Here is a 24,120-nt window from a genome sequence, read left to right as displayed (position 1 = left end):
TTTTGGACCAGGTTTGCAATGTGATCGATAGAGTTGTTTTCAAAATAAATAATTAAATTATTAAGTCCTATTACTTGATTTGCTTTCGAACCTAGTCTTAAACTTCGTTGAGAAAGCTTTCGTTGTAGTTGGAAAAGTCATGTTAGAAAATTTTTAACATTTTAAGTAAATGGATGGCACTCCATTCGTTTATCCAAATCATTTTTGAATTTTTCTTGACCTTCTTGTTTCTTGGAAAGTCAACAAAATCCCATTCTGAATGTTTGAATATTTTGTTCTTGTAACATTGGAGTATATTTTCAATAATTTCGCCCATTATTCCGGATTTATTAAAAAAAATCTTTCAAATCATATGATGCGTTTCCGAAAAGTGTGTACTATTGCATTGATTTTAATTATTCCTGTAAGTTTAACTTTAAATATGTTTTGTCATGTTTCCCTTGTAATTGCGGCCCTATCCATGCATCAGAATCCTAGTCCTTACTTCTTCAAACTAGAGAATTAAAAAAAAATTTAAAACAAATTGTTGTAATCGACTTATTTTTTTTTCCTTGTCTCAAGATCAGTCTCGGCAACTGGGAAAACCGAGACTTGTCACTTTCAACAAGGTTTGAAAAATGTAACAAGGACTTAAAATGTTCCTTTGATTACTATTATATCCTGTTCTCTTCGTTTGAAGCAGTCAGGACCAGGGGGCACTGGTAGATCTTTACCCCATAAAGCACCACGAAAAGGTGATCTACCCGCGTTAGGGGAGTAGGATGATTACGACGAGTGCTGTGAAAATCGAGTTCTGCAACGAGTTACGTACAACATTTTTTGCAATTTCTTAGAAGCCCAATTAAGGATGTAATGATTCATTACGCAACTCAAAACAGTTGCGTAATGAGGAAGCATTGCGTAATGAATCATTACAGCACTGCATTTATAAGGTTTAATCACCGCATGACTTTATTATTATTAAAATTCATTGGCTTTTTTCGGTGAATACAATATCTATACTCAGAGTGAAAGGGAGTAACGAAAGTAATGAAATGACAAGATGGATAGAATCGCAAGCGAGCGACGAGAGAAATGAATAGAAGTTGAAAATTTGTTTTAACAGAGGGCCATATGTGTGAACAACACAATCGAAACGACAAATCGTTGCCTAACGTCCTGGTCTTGAACGGCTAGATGTTGTAGTGTTGGTCACTACTGGCTTGTCTAGTGTTAGTAGTGACCAACACTACAACATCTAGCCGTTCAAGACCAGGACGTTAGGCAACGATTTGTCGTTTCGATTGTGTTGTTCACACATATGGCCCTCTGTTAAAACAAATTTTCAACTTCTATTCATTTCTCTCGTCGCTCGCTTGCGATTCTATCCATCTTGTCATTTCATTACTTTCGTTACTCCCTTTCACTTTGAGTATAGATATTGTATTCACCGAAAAAAGCCAATGAATTTTAATAATAACATTACAGCACTGGTTTCAGTTGCATTATGACTATTCTCGTACTGCATACTTCAGTGTAGGAAAGTAGGCCGTTTCATGGCAGATTGGCGAGATGAAAAACAGCCTATTACGATGAGAAATTGCAAAAAAAAACTTTTTGTTGTTTGATTTAAGCCAATGAAAGAATAAAGATGGTAAAAAAGTGATGAGGACTTCCATAAGAGACTTGACCGTTTCTCTCAAACAAATTAAGAAAAATGAGAACGCGTGTTTCTTTATTTGGTCATAAGGACATCAGAAAAAGATCTGCTCTTTCAGTTTTCACCAATGATCGGTTTTTACTGAACCCTTAACTTCAATTGAAGTTGTAAATATGTTTTGCTTTCAAAAGAATTTGCTGTTCCATTTGAAAATATTAGTGACTAGCTTTTCCAATGATAACTTGAAATAATAGCATATTTGAAAAAGAAGGGCAAATTTGTGATTAACCCCTCTACCGGCAGCTTAATTTTTTACCGCAAAATTCAAACTCAAATCGTAATAACTATTTTGTTTTCAATATTTTTGCACCATTTTTTCACAAGTTCTCAAAAAACTCTTCTAGTTTTAGGATCTGTGTTGATATTGATCATTGGTCATCTGGTATTGGAGATATTCAAAAATTCCTTGGGGTACCGACCCGTAACTAGAACCCCCCATTAATTTCTCAGGCTACATAATTTTAATCGTATTCGGATATTTATTCCTCGGATCAATACATTAATGAGAGTATGTTGTGAAAAAAATGAAGTAATTTGGTGCAGCCGTCTTTAAGTAATGAGCATTTAGGTTTCTGGAACCACGCTGGCCAAATAAAGATCTTAAAAACTTCAAAAAACATCATATCGTAATTTTCAGATATCTCCAAGAATACTGAACCGATTTGTGTGATTTTTTCAGAGTAGCTCCTTATTACCTGGCATTATTTAGTCCACATTTTATTTTCTTGATAAATTGATCAAAAACAAAATGACCGCCAAAGACATTTTATATGGAAAATGTCGGTCCCCCAAGAAACATCGAAATATCTTTAAAACCAGATCACCAATAATTAATATCGCCACGGATTCCTAAACTAGAAGAGATGTTTGAGAACTTGGGAGAAAATGGTGTAAAAATGTTGAAAAACAAAAAGTTATAACGATTTTAATATTTATTTTGTGGCAAAAAATGAAGCTGCCGGTAGAGGGGTCAAATGCTTCCAGTTATTACGTAAATAATCACTGTAGCAACTTGATTCTATGGCAAAACTTTTGTTCATGAGAAAGAAAAATGTTTGTAAAAAACAGAATTGAAACTTGGTCACTGGCAAGAAGCCCAAACAGCGGTGAACGCGCAGATGTTCAGCAAGAACATATCGAGGGTAATGGGTTATTAATTTCTTTGACTTCCCTGGGCATAAAGGCACAAATACAAATCTAATCAATTAACAAGGAAAGCTCTAGTCAATAACTGTGGTAGTGCTCACTGAGCTAAAAACAGCCCTTGTCCCAGAAATAAGAAGAAGGTAGTTGCCAACAAGATATTTAGAAATAAAGGCTGACATATAAAAGAAGGGAAAATATACGATAACAATTTTACCAACAAATTTTACACACTATTAATCATTGTTACAGTATCGACAACATTTTTTGGCCGCAAATTTATTTCATACTATTCGGGGTAATGGCTTGTTAGGAGTAGGGGCGTTTGGGTTAATGACCCATTTGGGGTAAGAGCGTTCAGGGTAGTGGCATTCGGCATTCGGCATTTGTTGGGCCAACTTTAGACCACTATCGAAAATGCTGAAAATTTCACAGAACACTATTTATCGTAAGGAAGATATGGAAGATTTGATTTTCAAACTTTAATGAATTTTGAACCGCCCTCATTTCATATCGGTGGAAGCTTTGAAAGCTCTCGTCTCATATCGGTGGAAGTGACCATAAGAACACTAAGCTGAAACGCAGAATCTGTCCCAGTTAGGTAACGCTACAGAAAATCAGTGTTCAAAGGAAGATTGTATGACATTTGCCAGAAAACCATTTGCCAGAATCAATTTGCCAGAATGATTTTTGCCAGAAAACCATTCCCCAGAATGTACCATTCGCCAGAAAGCCATTCCCCAGAATGGACCATTTGCCAGAAAACCATTCCTAGAATCATTTTTTGTAATTCGTTTTCAACCTTGATATCAATTGATCGACATATTTGTGAAGATGCATCGAAGCCAAACCTCAAATTTTCAAGAGCGCAAATCTAGACACCCAAACAGCCATTCCAGCTGAAAATTTAATCGATTTTTTTTTTTTTTTTTTTTTTTTTTTTTTTTTTTTTTTTTTTTTTTTTTTTTTTTTTTTTTTTAATTTCTTTATTAGTATTATTCAAACATTACATTCATTTCTTATATCTAGGTGTTCTGTGTTATAAGACAACACTATCATCCTAATTTGGTAAAACAAATTTAAGATTTTATTAACATTTTGTTAACAACATATAACATTTCATTTGCCGTAGCAGTTCAGATTTTTTACAGGTGAGTTGATTTCACCTGCTTATAAGAGAAAAAAACGCTTTAAATATACTTAACCTAACTTAACCTAAACATATAATGCATTAATCGTGGCAATAGAAGATTGTAACGATTTTTGCCTGAAATTATTGATAATTTTATTTGACATTTGTTCCAATGTTTCAACATTGGATATTCTATGTAACTCATTGGTACTATACCAGGGAGGAAGCTTCAGAATCATTTTCAAAATTTTATTTTGAATTCTCTGCAGAGCTTTCTTCCTGGTATTACAACAGCAAGTCCATATTGGTACAGCATACAACATGGCTGGCCTGAAAATTTGTTTGAATATCAAAAGCTTGTTCTTAAGACAAAGTTTTGATTTTCTATTAATAAGGGGATAAAGACATTTTACATATTTATTACATTTGGCTTGAATGCCCTCAATGTGATTTTTGAAAGTTAAATTCTTATCAAGCATGAGCCCTAGATACTTAACTTCATCTGACCAATTTATTGGAATCCCTCTCATCGTGACAACATGTCTACTTGAAGGTTTCAAATAAAGAGCTTTTGGTTTATGTGGGAATATTATTAGTTGAGTTTTGGAAGCATTAGGAGAAATCTTCCATTTTTGCAAGTATGAAGAAAAAATATCCAAACTTTTTTGCAATCGACTACAGATGACACGCAGGCTTCGACCTTTGGCGGAGAGGCCTGTGTCATCCGCAAACAAAGATTTTTGACATCCCTGAGGTAACTCAGGTAAGTCAGATGTGTAAATATTGTATAATATTGGTCCCAAAATGCTGCCTTGAGGAACACCAGCTCTTACAGGAAGTCTTTCAGATCTGGAGTTCTGATAATTAACCTGAAGTGTACGATTTGACAGATAACTTTGAATTATTCTAACAATGTATGTTGGAAAATTAAAGTTTTTTAATTTTACAATCAAACCTTCATGCCAAACACTGTCGAATGCTTTTTCTATGTCTAGAAGAGCAAGACCAGTAGAATAGCCTTCAGATTTGTTGGAACGGATCAAATTTGTTACACGCAAAAGTTGATGAGTGGTCGAATGTCCATGGCGGAATCCGAACTGTTCATTGGCAAAAAATGAATTTTCGTTGATGTGGGCCATCATTCTGTTCAAAATAACCTTTTCAAAAAGTTTACTGATGGAGGAAAACAAACTGATTGGACGATAGCTAGAAGCTTCTGCAGGATTTTTGTCTGGTTTTAAAATTGGAACAACCTTAGCATTTTTCCATTTGTCAGGAAAATATGCTAATTGAAAACATTTGTTAAATATATCAACTAGAAATGATAAGCTACTTTCTGGAAGTTTCTTGATGAGGATGTAGAAAATTCCATCATCGCCAGGAGCTTTCATGTTTTTGAATTTTTTAATAATAGTTCTCACTTCTTCCAAATCAGTCTCCCATGCATTTTTGAAAACGTTCTCTTGATTGAGAATATTTTCGAACTCCTGAGTAACTTCATTTTCAATTGGACTAGTAAGTCCTAAATTAAAATTGTGCGCACTTTCAAACTGCATAGCAAGTTTTTGAGCTTTTTCGCAATTAGTTAGTAATAATTTGTTTTCCTCTTTCAATGCCGGTATAGGCTTCTGAGGTTTTTTCAAGATTTTAGATAATTTCCAAAAGGGCTTAGAGCCAGGGTCCAATTGAGAAATTTTATTTTCAAAATTTTTGTTTCTTAATTGAGCAAAACGCTTTTTGATTTCTTTCTGCAAATCCTGCCATATAATTTTCATAGCAGGATCGCGAGTGCGTTGAAATTGCCTTCTCCTCACGTTTTTAAGACGGATCAAGAGTTTAAGATCATCGTCTATAATCACGGATTCAAATTTTACTTCACATTTTGGAATTGCAATGCTTCTGGCTTCAACAATGGAATTTGTTAAAGTTTCAAGAGCATTGTCAATATCAAGTTTAGTTTCTAAAGAAATGTTAACATCAAGATTAGAGTCAACATACGTGTTATATATGTGTTATATAAGTGGAGCTGATAGGATTTAGAATCGCTTCATTGGATATTTGAAATGTAACAGGGACATGATCAGAATCAAAATCAGCATGAGTAATTAATTGGCTACAAAGATGACTAGAGTCGGTTAAGACCAAGTCAATCGTAGATGGATTTCTAGAAGAGGAAAAACATGTAGGGCTATCAGGGTATTGAATTGAGAAATATCCTGAAGTGCACTCATCAAATAAAATTCTGCCGTTGGAATTACTTTGAGAATTATTCCATGACCGATGTTTGGCATTAAAGTCACCAATGACAAAAAATTTTGACTTATAGCGAGTCAATTTTCGCAAGTCAGTTTGGAGCAAATTAACTTGCTGTCCAGAGCATTGAAAAGGCAAATAGGCAGCTATGAAAGTATATTTACCAAACTGTGTTTCAACAGAAACACCTAAAGCTTCAAAAACTTTAGTTTCAAATGATGAAAACAGTTGATGTTTTATACGCCTATGAATGATGATTGCAACTCCCCCACATGCCCCATCAAGTCTATCATTACGATAAACAAAAAAGTTAGGATCTCTTTTGAGTTTAGATCCAGGTTTTAAATACGTTTCGGTAATAACTGCTATATGCACGTTATTAACCGTAAGAAAATTAAACAGCTCGTCCTCTTTACCATTCAGAGAACGAGCATTCCAATTTAAAATATTTAAATTATTATTTGGATCCATTAGAAAAACGTAATCCAATAACAATTTGATTAGTAAATTTTACACCTACTTGGACTGCTTCAGTCATAGTGGTGGCTTTGAACATTGCATCAATCATTAGATTCAATTGTTCAGTTAGAAAATTAAAATCAGAGGCAGACATGTCATGTGATTTCCCATTAGAATTTCCGGTAGACGAAGAAGCGGAAAAACCTGTGGCGGTAGGGCTTTTTCCATTTGATTTGAAACAAGTATAATGGGTACCATGGATCGAACAGGGGAGGAGTTCAAATTTCCTGCTACGATATCGGCAAAGGATTTACCGTGGGTAGATACATTCGAAATTGAAAGATTCGAACGGCTACCCGACGGATTAAAATACGTTTGTGAATGAGCATGATTATGATCTTCCTGATGGGTATGATTCATGATCAAGCGATCGTTAACTGAAAAATGAGCATTGTTCGATACTCTACCAGGCAAATTGCGGAAACGACCGTTATCGTAACGGATATTATCTTTCATCTGCCTGGCACGAGCCTCAATGACCCTTTTGCGTGAAGGACAATTCCAAAAATTGGACTTATGGTTAGCCCCGCAATTACAGCATATGAATTTGGTGGTATCTTCCTTCACTGGACAGACGTCTTTGGCGTGAGAAGAACCTCCGCAAATCATGCATTTAGCATCCATGCGACAATTTTTTGTACCATGACCCCACTTTTGGCACCGACGGCACTGAGTGGGGTTCTGGTAATTTCCTCCAGGTTTCTGGAAATGTTCCCATGTCACACGGACATCAAACAAAAGTTTTGCTTTTTCTAAAGCTTTAATATTATTTAGTTCTTTTTTGTTAAAGTGAACTAAATAAAATTCTTGAGAAAGCCCTTTCCGAACAATGCCAGATTGGGTTCTCTTTTTCATAATGATTACTTGGACTGGGGAAAATCCAAGTAAATCATTTATTCCATTTTTGATCTCTTCAGGTGACTTATAGCCACTTGAGAGACCTTTCAAGACGACTTTGAACAAACGTTCAGTTTTGTCGTCATAAGTAAAAAATTTGTGCTTCTTCTCTTCAAGATGTTTGAGAAGAAGTTCGCGATCTTTAAGAGTTTCCGGCAAAACGCGACAGTCTCCTTTCTTTGCGATTTGGAAGGAAACCTTGATTCCCCTAATGGAGTTCAAGATCTCCTGCCTAAATCCCCCAAATTCGGAACAACTGACCACGATAGGCGGCACTCTTTGCTTCCTCACTTGAATCAAAATGCCTGGGCTAGAGGCTGCTTCGATTTGGTGTTCGGAAAATTTGTCTAGAGCATCGAACTGATTGCTCATTTCGATACAATTATTCATTTCACCCTTGGAAGAAAGTTCGCATTCCGGGGAAACGTCCTTTCTTCCATTCTTGCCACGTGTAGTGACAGTTTTAAAACCCACTTTTTTGGAAGGAAGTAGTGAATTCAGAGATTCACCCTTCCTTTTGTTAGTTGTTGATACCATGTTTAGTTAATAAACGAGAAAGACGTGACCTTCGAGAGGTTTTTTCCCTAGACGGTGTCCAAGAAGGATTACCACCGCTAGCTTTCGCCAACGGGTCCAACGAAAAATCGAAGGCACGGGTCCAAACAAGGATCGTAAAGGGATCAATAGTAGAAAAAATAGTACTGAAAAGTACTGTTTAAGCAGCACTGAAAAGTACCGTTTTTAATTTTAGCACTGAAAAGTACTGTTTATGTAGCACTGAAAAGTACTGATTTATTGCTTTAGGTAGTTTTTAAGAAAACTTCCAAGAGCAGAGAGAATTCGTGTACGCACAGCACGAAGGTACGATGCGCACTAAAATTTAATCGATTGGTCACCACCAGCGTGTGACCAATCGATTAAGTTTTCAGCTCAAACCGCTGGCTGGTTCTCGAGGTTTATGCTCTTGAAAATTTGAGGTTTGGCTTCGATGCATCTTCACCTCAAGCCTACCGAAATTTTCGATATTTGTCATTTTTGTATCTTGAATATACTCATATTATTTGCACTTATAGCATGAAACATTGTGTAGTCAACTTTCACATTATTTACATCAAGAGGATTGGACTACTAGCACTGCACAGCTGCAGCGCAAAATTAATTAAAATTTAGCGTCAATTCTACAGTACTTCACTCGCATCGTAAATATTGCTCCAAATAATGTAGTCTATGTTGTTAAAATCCTTCGCATACAATTTTATGCAATTTTCACTACTTACATAGCTGGTATGAGAACAAAAAAACCGAAACGTTTGACACGAATTAGTTTAGTTGAATAATTTCTGAAATATGAATAGTGTATCTTTGCGGAAAAAATTGCAAAACAACTAAAAAGAACAGCCTTTGAGTGAAAGAAGGGAAAATTATGTTTGAAATATGATCAGTTTAGCGCCAATAATCATTGGAACAATATAACTCAAATGACTACCCAATATTCTTTCGGTCATATATTTGAATACATTATTCAGTCCATGAAAAGAACGTTAAACTGTTTTACTCTTAATAATAATTTGAACCGCATTATTTATTGTTTTAAAGTAGTTTTACAACATTTGCGACAGGCTGCCGGAAAACTCTTCAATCTTCAGTGTTTACCCTGATTGCGAGTTTCAGCTATCTGGATCCGGAGATATTTTGAAATTCTTAGAAGGACTGCTACGTGGCCATGATTAATGGTGGAAACCAAAAAAACACACATATATTGGTTTCTCATATTCTGTCGCTTGCTCTACGAAACAAGTCGGTTATGAAGATTAATGTTTTCGGAATCACTCGAGTAATCTTCAATGAGAAATTAGATAATGGACATGGTAAATATTCCATTATTGAATCACTTTCAATTTAGTTTTTTTTATTTGAGGACATATATTGATTGTCCATTTCTCGATATTTGCATTTTTTTACAACAATCCTTTTTACAGACATTTTTATTGACAGCAGTCCTATATTGATTTTTGTTTAGCTGTAATTATTTAAAATTGAGTTGACATAATCATGTTTACATTACTTCCATTCCTTCTGTTAACTGCAGGCAGAAACACACAGTACAATTATAAAGACTAGCCAATAATACAAAGAAGGGTAAATCTCTTATGAAGCATATATGTCCTTGAATTAGTTAGCCCTAAAGAACAGCCTAATCTTCAAAGAAGGGAAAATCATTAATAGAATGTTGAAAATACAGTTGCCTATAAGGGGTTGTCCATTAACAACGTGGTCAATTCTTTCGGATTTTTTACCTCCACGGGGTCTTTCGTCCATACAAAAATTTAAAAAGAATTGTTTGTATCGTGGTCATTGGCCAGGCCCCCTTTCATCCTCCCATAAATGATCACATGGTTAATGGACGACCCCTAATAGCTTGTTTAAAATTGATGACTATTTTAACATTAAAAAAAAAAAAAACAGTTATTTCTCAGAAACTATGAAAACCTTGGAAATCTATTACACCTTCTTCATCTTATCTTGTGTTACGTCCCAACTGGGACAGAGCCAAATCTCAGCTTTGTGTTCTTACAAGCACCTCCACAGTTATTAACTGAGAACTTTTATTGCCAATTGATCATTTTTGCATGTGGATAACATATTGCCGATATGAATATGCTCTATGCCCTGGGAAATCGAGAAAATTGTCAATCCAATAAAATCTTCGCCCGGTGAATTCGAACTCACGTCCGTTAGTTGGTTGGTTTGACTTTATTAACGAGATTTTTAGCCCTGGGCTAGTTCATCTCGGGACCAATGGCTTTACTTCCCTTCCGAAGGAAGTCGTCATTATAACTTTTTACGTCATAAGTGACTATGTCGGGGATGGGATTCGATCCCAGGTCCTCGGCATGAGAGGTGAGTGTTCTAACCACTACACCAGGTCCGTCCCCAACTCATGTCCGTCAGCTTGCTGAATAGCTGCATGTTTACCCCTACAGCTATCTATATAATAAGTTTATGATATCATTATTAGTTAAAAACATTTTATCGAACAAAAAGCTTTAAAACTTACGTCACAATTATTTTGCATATAATTATGTATCATACACTGAAAATCATAATGATTCGAAAGATTTTGCACACCTAAATATTGCTACACAAAGCAAAGTAATATAGTAATATTTTTTCTGGGAAATGGTCTTTCTGGGGAATGACTTTCTGGGGAATGGTCCATTCTGGCAAATGGTTTTCTGGCAAATGATCCATTCTGGCAAATTGATTCTGGCAAACGGCTTTCTGGCAAATGGTTTTCTGGCAAATGTAATACAACCCAAAGGAAACCTCCCGAGGGCCGCAATACGGAGATCAGTGATTTAAATGGACGGACGGACAATAATATTATACAACTCAGTACTTATCTAAAATAGCTTGAAAAGCATTAAAATTTAGTTGTAAATGCATAATTTTAATGACATATGCATATCTGTGAAATATTTCAGCACAATCTCTCTACGAAATCGAAAATATACAGACTACGAGTTTGCTTACAATTTTAAACGAGACCTTTTCGCTTCTAATGCTGGTGCGCTAAAAGAATACAATTGAAGTGCTAACAGCTTACCTCGTTTCTCTTCATGTGTGTAATACCGCGCTCGATGTCGAGACAAGCAGATGGCCGTCGAAACCACGATTACTGCCAAAACGATGAACACCATCAAGCCACAAAAAGCAAGGACACTGACACTGCCAGCTGTAATTTAGAAGTAATAAAAAATCAGTAATAATGTCAATCATAATCAATCCCGTCCCACACAGTTATCAAGAATGCAAAGAAGTCCGCCCTCACCTTGCTCCAAAAAGTTGTGTGACGTGCTGGCCGCATCGTGGTCCTCATCCACTATCACCTCCATGCAGATCTCCACGCTGTCCGGCTGCAAGTCATCGATTGGTATTCCCCGCAGGCGCTCCGGCAAAAAGCACACCGGTTTCTCCGGCCATGGTAACTATTGTCGAAAACGAGAAAAACCAAACCATAAAATCAAAATTACAAAAGGATTCTGATGAAAAAGAATAAAAAAACGTTGTAACCCACCTCGGTCGCCATGTCGATGAGTGCCCCCATGTGGCATCGATCGCATATCAGGGGATTATTGTCCATTCGCAGGTCGGCGATCTGAGCCAACTGGGATGCGTGACGGTCCTCCACTCCGGACAGCTGGTTTCGCGACAGGTCCAGGAGCTATCGAAATGATGACAATTGTGAAGGGAAAGAATATGAAAAGATGAGTACCACGCTGCTGATATTGGAGTTTTCCGAGCATGGATGAGGTTTGTTCTGGGAAGCGAGTTTGGATGGTTGGAAAACGTTTGAGGGCATGCGGGAGAAATGAGAATGGTTCATCGACCTTTTTCTTGTTCCACGAATACTCTTATATTTTAATATAATGGCATAAAAGTCATTGGTCTGTCACGTGTAAAGCTGGTTTCCGATCAGAAGCTTGCTCACCCTTATCAATAAGCTTTTTGAAAAGGTCATTTTGAACAGAATGATGGTCTACATCAACAAACTTTCTAAGCAGGTGAAATCAACTCACCTGTAAACATTCTGAACTGCAACGGCAAATAAAATGTTTTATGTTGCAAACAAAATGTTAATAAAAACTTTATTTAATTTTACCAAATTAGGATGATGGTGTTATCTAACACAGAAATTCCAGTTATAATAATTGTGTGTAATGTTTGAGATGATACTGCATAAAAAAACGAGCACCCTCACTTCGCCAATGGCTTTTGGGACGTTATCATTATACGAGAATATGACCAACGTAAAATGTATCCATATCTTCGCAGGTTCTTCGAAATTATTTTTCATGTAACAGTTCGTTGATTGTCACAATCGGAACTGTTCCAATGTGAACTCGAGAACGATGAGATTGTTTCTTTTATCGCATTGCATCTCCGCTTCCTACTCCATTACAGATAAAAATGTTTGGGTTTTCCTCGTATCCGATCCATATCGACATGGGAATGTTTGGGAAAACGTCGCATCGATTTTACGCCCTTATTGCACATACCTTCCCATAGAAGAGAACGACGGTACCCATGAATTGCGCGCTTCTTGCTTGAGTTATTCGTTCGCTCGCGTGGGAACTTGGTGCTTGCAGAAAGGAAAATACCTATGTATATTGAATTGTCTCGTTGGTTTATGCACAGTAAATTTACAGCACATTCACAGTTTAATGCGGTGGCAATCAGACACCTCCCCATTATATTGGATGTTGAGTGAAGAGCATATTACCAATGTGTATACAGCTGCAGATGGCGCATAAACATTCCTTTTTCGAACCGTAATGCAGGGAGAATTGATCTGCTATTACAACTATGGGATCAGTAAGTTGGAAAGATATGTATCGTAGCCCTAGACATCAAGGTTTTCAGCACAGTGATTTTTGAAGGTTAAGGAAAAATAAGGCCAGAAATGTTCAATAATCCTATTGAACTATGTTGAATTTTGTCGATTTCATGCGCTTTTTGAATTGCGCCCAAATAGTTTGTTCGGAGAAGTTTCTTGGTATCTCTAAGCGCATCTATTGTTGCAAAAAGTTTTGTGACCAATCCACCTAGCAGTGAAATAGAAAAAAATATTTTTTTATAACATTTAGATAGACATATGGTGTTTTCGAGTTGTAGAATTGGCAATTTGAAACAACTTTGTCGAAGACACTATTTTTCTATCTCTTATACTTTTTGAGATATATGCCGTTGTATGTGAATAGCCCCTAAAAATCATATATTTTTCATAACTTTTTCCCAAGATTATTAACATTTTTTGTGTTTTCTACAACGTTGTTTGTTATGAAAAAAACCCGTGTTTTTGCTGAACACTATCTTTTGAAGTAACAAAGTTATTTATGACTTACTCTTTTCCCGAGCCCCTTTAACTGCTTTTGGTGCAGACAATTCTTAGAAACCATGAAAGTACCATATCTTCCCTTTCGGCAGTTGATAAAAACTTGTGTCCATAAGCGTCTTTTTATGGGTTTTAACTATCACACAAATAAGCCTTTTTAAAACGAATTCGACCGATAATCCCTTTACTTATCTAACTTATTCTTATCTAACAAAGCTCGTGATTTTTAAATGCAGAAAGTATCGTCCCAGTCATCTACCAGAAACAATGCTAGGAGTCTCATCAGGAACGTGAATGCACAAGGAATTCGCTGAGAATGTCCAGGCAAGTCCAACCAATTATAAAAAGAAGGTTGGGTGAGATACCCCAGCGCTGACCGCTAAGAGTGAACAACAATAATATTTGGGAATGAGTCCGTCAGTTTCGGATGGCTTGATTTTTTGCTGAATATTTTTGTTATATTTTTTTGCACAAACGAACAATTTTTTTTTTGCTTTTATTAATCTTGGTATCACGTGCAATAAGTTTTTTTTACACGGGGGATACGTGGCGTATAAAAAAATACGCGCAGTAAAACGCGCTAATTCCAGAATCCTGGTCATTCTGAAATCCGTGTAAATACGTAAAAAGCTGTATAATTTCTGAAGTCCGTATGAATGAGAAAAAAGCCATGTAAATTCCGACATCCGTGTTAAAAAACCGTGTAAAAAACTTTGTTGTACTTTAAAAATAGAAAGTATAGATAAAATGAATATCATCATTTTAATTTTTTATGTTTTAGTAACTTCAAGACACTTCTAGATTGTGTGGAGGCCACTTTATATATATATATATGAAAATTTGGAACTAAAATACATACTTTAATGCCAAAATTCGTATTTATATTGTCGAATATATTTTGCATACGACAAAAACGATGATAGATTAGTAGCTAGATAGCAAAAATTCAATAATTTTGAAGTTACAAACACTGTTTAGGTGTTCGGTACAAGATTATCATATAAGGCGGAAGGAGAAAAAATGAGGGATAAAATACATGATTTTTCATGTTTCATTTATCGGATAGCTGTTCGATAATTTTAATGTTATATTCGATAAATCACCGATTATGACATTGAAGAAATCTAATAAAATTAAATACCCTGACCGCGTAAGAAGACGTAAAAAACCTAAATCAAGACAAAACAATGATCTACATTATGATTTCTATACATTCCTTTGTATTAAACAGCAAAACGAGATAACCGACTTTGGTACAATTTTAATGTTTTTTTCAACTACGAAGTTTTCGATGATTTCGTGGGCTATTGAAGTTGTCGGTATTTAAAAACATCCTTGGCAGTCAGAAATTACTGACTGGCTTGTTTTTTTTCATACAATTTGTTTAGAATAAAAATTTTGTAAATAAAATACTGAAAATATTTCTCATAACTAGGTCATTTTCATGTCAGCCGCAACCACATATATAAGAACACTTTTTGTCTTAATAAGGCTGAGGCACTATCAGCCTTAAAAATAGGAATTAGACAACACTTGCTAGAAAAAAGAAATCAAAAACGGAACGTAAAGAAACCAAAATAGACCAAACAGAAACCAAGAAAACAAAACCTAATAGGAGCCAAGATATTCAAGCCAGGTTTGATTCATCATAGCTTCAAAGCAGACATTTCTCTGAGATCTAAGACTTTTTTTTAATTCCTCGTGACATTATGACATGTATTACTTTATGTGTTTTTTATTGTTTTTTCTAGGAATTACATCAGATATTACTTCAAAAATTTCTATAGGAGTTCATTCAGGGATTATTTCCAATGGAATTTTCACACGAGTTTTCCTATGAAATTTCTCTAAGAATTATAATACTAAAAGAATTCAGTCAAGATTTTTCCAAGGAGAACCACAGAAATGAATTTCTTTAAAGATTGTTTTAGAAAATTCACACCAAAAATTCGATGAATTTTTTTTCTAAGTCCTAGTTCCTCCAAATTTTATCCAACATCCTCCAAGATTTCCGGTCAAAACATCTTCTACAATTCAATCAATGAATTCTTCAGAAATTTCTAGAGATTCCTTCCACAATTGTCTTTTTGGATTTGTATCAGATTTCTTTTAGGATTTGTAAAGATTTCTCTAAAGATACCTTCAGCAAATGCTCCAGAGATTATTTCTACGATTTCTACAGAAATTCATCCAGTAATTCTTGTAGATTTTCCCAAATAAGTCTTTTTTTCAGGAAGTCTTTCGGGTATGTCTCCCGGAAAATGGCCAGGAAATTTTTCTAAAAATATTACGGGAGGTATTTCTAAAGAAAATCCTAGAGTAACCACTGATTAAACTCGTGTAATGAACAAGGATCTCTGAAATAACTAGATAGTTTACTAAAAAAAAAAAACAATCAAACAAATCGTGGGAAATTTTTTGAAAAAAAATTTGAAAAGAATATCTATAGAAATTTGCGTATGAATGATTGGATGAATCACTAGAAAAATGGATGGAGCGTTAACTGGTGTGAAAACTTGAATAAACGTTCAAAAGTTGCATGGGAATTGTTTAAGAAACTTTTTAAGAAATCCTAATGAGCATTTTATTGACTTTTTTTGGTGAACGCGATACTACTCGAAGTGGGAGGGAGTAAGGAACGTAATGAAGGAATAATTTATGAAATTTTTTGTTATACTTGAATGAAATGCTGTAAAAAATCCTTTTGTTCGAACAAACCTTCAAGAAATTTTGGATGTCTATGAAGAAACTTGGATGAATTCTTGAAAAAATCCATCACGTTTGTATCTCCCGATCACAAGTGAGAGCGATTTGTTTATGGATACACTAAAACCTCAATTTACGAAGTCTTTTTTTACGCTACCTCAATTTAAGTCACTTTTTTTACGCAGTAAACTCAATTTAAGTCACTTTTTTTACGCAGTGCGTAAATCGAGTTTTGACAATTCTGTGGGAAATCATTGACCTCCGGTTTGGGAAAACCGTTGAAAACTCATACAATATGGGTATTTTTGGAACGGGCACGACGAGGGGATGACGAAAATTGATGTCCGACGCCATTTTGAAATCCAAGATGGCGACCTCTGGTTTGGGAAAATCGTTGGAAACCCATACAATATGGGTATTTTTGGAACTGGCACGACGAAGGGATGACGAAAATCGATGTCCGTCGCCATTTTGGAATCCAAGATGGCGACCTCTGGTTTGGGAAAATCGTTGGAAACCCATACAATATGGGTATTTTTGGAACGGGCACGACGAAGGGATGACGAAAATCGATGTCCGACGCCATTTTGTAATCCAAGACGGCGACCTACGTTTGGAGAATATTGTTGATGAAAATCGATGTCTGACGCCATTTTTAAATTAAATTCACTTAAACCTCAATCAACGAAGACTGTTTTTACGCAAATTCAATAGACGTCACTTGTTTAACGAAGTAAATTCATGAACATCAGTACAAATAAGTACATTGATCCATTTGCTTATATTAAGGCCAAGTAGGCCGTCTTTGAAATTTGTAGTGGGCATCGATGATTATGGCCAAACCGTCTCACGATTGCGAACTAAAGAAAATCTCTAGGTTTTGCACTGACATTGCTGAAAATGTATCAGCATATTTTCTATATGTAAGTGATACTTTTATGAATCAATTTTACTTAAGGTGAAGATAAATCGAAGCCAAAGTTAAAATTTTCAAGAGCACGGATCTGGAGAACCAAACATCCGTTTAAGCTGAAACCCTTATCGATTGGTCATCACCAGCTAGTGACCAATCGATTAAGTTTTCAGCTTAAACGGACGTTTGGTTCTCCAGATCCGTGCTCATGAAAATTACAAGTTTGGCTTCGATTCATCTTCACCTTAAGATGACTGAGTTTAATCACCTTGAAATTGCAATCTGGAAAATCAACAAGGCTACCAAACCGAATGACGGGCTACTTAGCCTTAAGAGTTTATATTTTATGCTATAAATAAGTATCCTCAATGTACAACTACTTAAGTTTGTAGATACTCAGGTCTATACATCGTGGAGTCCTCGGAAGTACAAAAACATCGACAGAACTCAATACAACACTTCGTTTGCAAATATGGACAGTAAGAGGCATTTGCAATATTGAAGAACTATCTATTGATGATTGGTTACGCTTGTATATCCTAATGCCCATATTCGATAGAGATTTTAGAGGACCAAGGACATCCCCACAAATTCATACAATACATCGTTTACCCACAGAAATGGTAATGGGCCTTTGGAGTATTTGAAATCTATCTTCTAATCACTTATTATGGTCGCAGATCCAAAGGCTTTTATTCAATGAAGTCCTTGGAGCACCAAAAACATCCGTATAAATCAATAAAACATTCCGTTGACTTAAATGAATGGTTAAGAGACTGTGCCATATTAAAAAACTACCTATAGACCATTGATCACGTTTGTAGATTCAAAGGCCTCTATTCAATGAAGTCTTTGGTGGACCTAGGATATCAGTACAAATTCTAACAATACTCATTTTACTGCTACATATAGATAAGGGCCTGTGCCATATCAAAAAGCATATATTGATAATTGGTTACGCTTGTAGATCTTAAGACCTATATTCGATATAGATCTTGGAGAACCTAGGACATCCACACAAATTATTACAATACACGGTTTACTCACATGAATGGTTAGGGGCTTGTGGAGTAAATGAATAGTAACCTCTAATCTCTTATTACGGTCGTAGATCCCAAGGCCTATATTCAATGGAGTCCTTGGAGGACCAAGGACATCCGCATAAATTATTACAATACACCGTTCAATCACATGAATGGTTGGGGGCCTGTGGAGTAATTGAAAAGTAACCTCTAATCTCTTATTACGGTCGTAGATCTCAAGGCCTATATTCAATGGAGTCCTTGGATGACCTAGGACATTCACACAAATTATTACAATACACCGTTCAATCACATGAATGGTTAGGGGCCTGTGGAGTATATGAAAAGTAAACGCTAATCTCTTATTACGGTCGTAGATCCCAAGGCCTATATTCAATGGAGTCCTTGGATGACCTAGGACATCCACACAAATTATTACAATACACCATATACTCACACGAATGGTTAGGGGCCTGTGGAGTAATTGAAAAGTAACCTCTAATCTCTTATTACGGTCGTAGATCCAAAGGCCTATATTCAATGGAGTCCTTGGAGGACCTAGGACATCCACACAAATTATTACAATACACCGTTCAATCACATGAATGGTTAGGGGCCTGTGGAGTAGTTGAAAAGTAACCTCTAATCTCTTATTACGGTCGTAGATCCCAAGGCCTATATTCAATGGAGTCCTTGGATGACCTAGGACATTCACACAAATTATTACAATACACCGTTCAATCACATGAATGGTTAGGGGCCTGTGGAGTAATTGAAAAGTAACCTCTAATCTCTTATTACGGTCGTAGATCCCAAGGCCTATATTCAATGGAGTCCTTGCATGACCTAGGACATCCACACAAATTATTACAATATACCGTTTACTCACATGAATGGTTAGGGGCCTGTGAAGTAATTGAAAAGTATCCTCTAATATCTTATTACGGTCGTAGATCCCAAGGCCTATATTCAACAGAGTCCTTGGATGACCTAGGACATCCACACAAATTATTACAATACACCATTTACTCACATGAATGGTTAGGGGCCTGTGGAGTAATAGAAAAGTAACCTCTAATCTCTTATTACGGTCGTAGATCCAAAGGCCTATATTCAATGGAGTCCTTGGAGGACCTAGGACATCCACACAAATTATTACAATATACCGTTTACTCACATTAATGGTTAGGGGCCTGTGGAGTAATTGAAAAGTATCCTCTAATATCTTATAACGGTCGTAGATCCCAAGGCCTTTATTCAATGGAGTCCTTGGAGGATCTAGGACATCCGCACAAATTATTACAATACACCGTTTAATCACATGAATGGTTAGGGGCCTGTGGAGTAATTGAAAAGTAACCTCTAATCTCTTATTACGGTCGTAGATCCCAAGGCCTATATTCAATGGAGTCCTTGGAGGACATAGGACATCGGCAAAATTTTTAAAAATACTCATTTTACTACTATGAATAGATAAGGTCCTGTGCCATATCAAAAAAACATCAAAGGATCGCTAAATATGCCAGTACATTGCAGGTATATATTCCAGGAAGTTTTTGGATGAACTAGAACACATGTTGTACTCACATAATTACCAAAACTTGGATCTGACAATACAAACGCTTCCTAAAAATATAACAATCTTCTAGGGTCCAGTATTGTGAGACATTCTTCTACCTAGAAATGATATATTGGCAAAACCTCGTTTTACGAACTGAGCTCCCTCGTTTTACGCACTGATTCAATTTACGCACCAACTCAATTTGCGCCCCCCCGATCTAGTTCGTAAATTGAGGTTACAGTGTATTTAGTTCTTACGCTCTACAGCCGCATACCTATAAGCCGAATACTTGCCGGAACGAAATTCAGTATGCGTTGAGCTCTCAGTGCGGTCGCACGCTCTACGACCAACTGCGCCATTATATTTTTTCGCAAATTCATGTCTCAATTTGTCAAACAAACACGCTGTGTCTTCTGATTCTTCTTCTTCTTTCTTCTTTCTGGCGTTAAGTCCCAACTGGGGCAAAGCCTGCTTCTCAGATTAGTGTTCTTATGAGCACTTCCACAGTTATTAACTGAGAGCTTTCTTTGTCAATTGACCATTTTTGCATGTGTATATCGTGTGGCAAGTACGAAGATACTCTTATGTCCTGAGAATCGAGAAAATTTCCTTTACGAAAAGATCCTCGACCAGCGGGATTGGAGCCCACGACCCTCAGCATGATCATGCTGAATAGCTGCGCGTTTACCGCTACGGCTATCTGGTTGATTACAAGTTCCCAAAAGTATGTTTCAGACTGGTATATGCCAGTAAAGGGCAAACATTCATCAATACACTAGGCTAATACTAAAAAAATCCTATTCTTTATTATTTAAAATCAGAGCAAAGAGCCACTTGATATACCACTTGCATATTGATTCGATTGGCGATGAAAAAACAAACAAAAAAAAAAAACTCGAAAAAGAACGACAGAAAATGACGTTTTATCATCCTGCAGTCTTGCGCGATCTTGAGCGACGCGTTTCCACCGTAGTTGGATGAGAATTTAATATAAGTGCGACAATAACAAATGGATGAATTGTGGGTAGGACAATCCTTTGACTGTCTTACCCAGTGCGTAATACATGTCCTACCTGTCCTACCCACTTCCCACGCCACTGGTTTGAAGAAAAGTATCCACAAACTGCATCAAAGAGCTCATTTCAAACATGAAGTCAGGTTCGCATTCTCGTAATTACCTACAATGAATGAATGAATCTATTTGCTTCTAGAGCAAAATAAAAGCGTGGAAACTACAAATATTTGCGGGGAGTTTGTCCAATCTTATTAAGTAAACTGAATTCATTGAAGATGTTGGGTTACCTATCTTGAGTTGCTGGCCAGAGTGGCTCTGAGGCGAGTTTTTCATTCGTTATAAACTTTTATTCGCTATAAACAACAGAATACAATCTCAAACATTTCCAAATCATTTCCTCTACATTATTAATCCTCAACAAAATACCCTTGAATTCGATAAACTTGAGTTCGTAGACACAAAAGTTAACTTGGACAAACTGAGATGTAAAATTGTGAAAAATAATAGAATCGTTCTGGTGGGCTTTGATCCCACGACCCCCAATACGCTAGACTTGGCGCGTTAACCAACGTCGCTACAAACAGGTAACGATTCTGCAGCGCCGTCGGCCAACCTGGAACCAATGTCCAAAGTGCTCAAATGGATGTAACAATATCAACTGTTTATTTAACCAGCACAACATAATTCGCCGCTGCCATCACTGTGAAAAATATCACATGAACTACTTGTTAGTAATAAGTGACAATAACTCAGTCCTGTCCGAAGAATAATATTGTTTGAATCAACATAGTGAGAAAAGTGATGTTTTGTGTTCAAATGCCCGGTTTTCTTTATTTTATTTATGTACGCATCAAAGAAGGATCAGTTTCTTACTATAACTACGAACCCTCATATGTGCACGAATTTGTCAACTTGATTAGAAAGTTATTAGCGTGCAGCAGAAGCGCTAATCAACTGTGGCCTTTGAGACACCACGTGAAAACAGAGGGATGTTGTTGTTTTGTGATGTATTCCGTTCATCTGCTTCTAGTGCTGGAACTACAGCTTGTGATATTTCATTTTTGGACGTTTTATCACCATCTGTGATTGAAGATTTGCCATCCAAACAATGCAGGAAGCATTCGGTGCTAATTCCATACCGTTGGAGAAAATTTGGGATGAGCATTCACCCCTGCTCAAGAACAACAAAGCAGCTGGAAAGGATGGTATTGAAGCGGAACTTATTAAAATGGGCCCGGACAGGTTGGCCACTTGTCTGCACCGATTGATAGCCAGGATCTGGGATACAGAACAGCAACCGGAGGAGTGGAAGGAGGGAATAATATACCCAATATACAAAAAGGGTGACAAGTTAGAATGTGAGAACTATCGAGCGATCACCATTCTTAATGCAGCCTATAAAGTGCTTTCCCAGATCATCTTCCGCCGTCTATTGCCACTGGCAAGCAGATTTGTTGGAAGTTCTTCTTCTTCTTTCTTTCTGGCGTTACGTCCCAACTGGGACAAAGCCTGCTTCTCAGATTAGTGTTCTTATGAGCACTTCCACAGTTATTAACTGAGAGCTTTCTTTGCCATTGATAATTTTTGCATGTGTATATCGTGTGGCAGGTACGAAGATACTCTATGCCCTGGGAATCGAGAAAATTTCCTTTACGAAAAGTTCCTCGACCAGCGGGATTAGAACCCTCGACCCTCAGCATGGTCATGCTGAATAGCTGCGCTTTTACCGCTGCGGCTATCTGGGCCGTTGGAAGTTATCAAGCCGGATTTGTGGACGGGCGATCGACGACAGACCAAATCTTTATGTTGCGGCAGATCCTCCAAAAGTGTCGCGAATATCAAGTCCCTACGCACCACCTATTCATCGATTTCAAAGCGGCCTATGATGCCATCGACCGCGAAGAGCTATGGAAGATTATGGACGAGAACGGTTTTCCCGGGAAACTGACTAGACTGAACGATGGATAGTGTACATTGCTGTGTGAAGATATCGGGTGCTTTATCGGACCCGTTTGAAACACGCAAAGGACTTCGACAAGGCGATGGTCTTTCCTGCCTCCTGTTCAATATTGCGCTAGAAGGTGTTATGAAACGGGCGGGCTTCAACATGCGGGGCACGATCTTCAATAAATCCAGCCAGTTCATTTGTTTCGCTGACGACGTGGATATTGTCGGAAGAACGTTCCAGGTGGTTGCTGAACAGTATACCAGGCTGAAACGTGAAACAGATCGGGTTGGATTGAAGGTAAATACGTCGAAGACGAAATATCTGCTGGCTGGAGGAACCGAGCGCGATAGAGCTCGCATAGGCAGACGCGTGACGATCGACGGGGATGAGTTCGAGGTGGTGGACGAATTCGTCTACCTCGGACCATTGATAACGTCGGATAACAACTGCAGCAGAGAAATTCGAAGACGTATCATCGCCGGAAGTCGTGCTTACTATGGACTCCACAAGACCTTGCGGTCTGGTAAATTTCACTTCCGTACTAAGTGTACCATGTACAAGACGCTAATAAGACCGGTAGTCCTCTACGGGCATGAGACGTGGACAATGCTCGAAGAGGACCTGCAAGCGCTAGGAGTTTTTGAACGACGTGTGCTTAGGACGATCTTCGGCGGAGTATGTGAGAACGGCGTATGGAGGAGAAGAATGAACCACGAGCTTGCGCAACTCTACGGTGAACCCAGTATCACAAAAGTCGCCAAAGCTGGAAGGGTACGATGGGCGGGACACGTTGTGAGAATGCCGGACAACAATCCCGCAAAAATGGTGTTCAACTCAAATCCGACCGGTACAAGACGAAGGGGAGCGCAACGAGCTAGGTGGTTTGACCAAGTAGAGCAGGATCTTGGAAGTGTGGGGCGATCGAGGAATTGGAGGTTAGCAGCCATGGACCGAGTTAGTTGGCGTAACATTGTGGCGCAGGTCATGTCTTGAAGGACGTAGAGCCAGCAAAAGTAAAAGTAAGTAATTTACCCCTGCTGAAGGCGAAGGTCAAGTGTGCTGACGAGTTAGAAGCCGGTGATTGGACGACCGAAAGAGGGTTTCGGTTTTCTCAGGCACTTTACAAGCTAAGCCTGCTCCACGCAGCGCATATGTTAAAACTAGACAGAATGAGGCAACCAATGCAGAACTGGCTGATTGAGTGAAAATTCTGTGTAGGTCGCACTCATTCTGTGAGTAGCAGACGTCTTGGCCTTCGGCTGTGCGGGGATCAATGAAAACGGAACTGTTAAACATCTTCCGCGCGGCAGCAAACAGTTGGCCGTTGGTAAGATGGGAAGTTTTCCGGGATTTTTTTAGCGAAAAGCCGGAAGATGGTCGCAAATGCGGAAGTTTTTTTTTCCCCATTTGCTTCCG

General features: G+C 37.4%; 1 protein-coding gene across 5 annotated transcripts in view; it reads right to left on the bottom strand.

Annotated features, from left to right (window-relative positions):
* Positions 1 to 24,120, bottom strand: part of LOC5575298 (toll-like receptor Tollo) — a 476,821-nt gene that overhangs the window by 13,581 nt on the left and 439,120 nt on the right. For all 5 annotated transcript variants that reach the window (XM_021847153.1, XM_021847156.1, XM_021847157.1 and 2 more), the window contains 3 exons: positions 11,722 to 11,868; positions 11,476 to 11,632; positions 11,251 to 11,379 (listed from right to left, as the gene is read on the bottom strand). In XM_021847153.1, coding sequence (XP_021702845.1) covers positions 11,251 to 11,379; positions 11,476 to 11,632; positions 11,722 to 11,868 — 433 coding nt within the window. The remainder of the gene's footprint in view (positions 1 to 11,250; positions 11,380 to 11,475; positions 11,633 to 11,721; positions 11,869 to 24,120) is intronic.

The sequence above is a fragment of the Aedes aegypti genome, chromosome 2 (genome assembly GCF_002204515.2).
Source record: "Aedes aegypti strain LVP_AGWG chromosome 2, AaegL5.0 Primary Assembly, whole genome shotgun sequence".
NCBI lineage: Eukaryota > Metazoa > Arthropoda > Insecta > Diptera > Culicidae > Aedes > Aedes aegypti.
The sequence above is the reverse complement of the archived record's forward strand: the minus strand, read 5'-3'. Positions and strand labels throughout refer to the sequence as shown.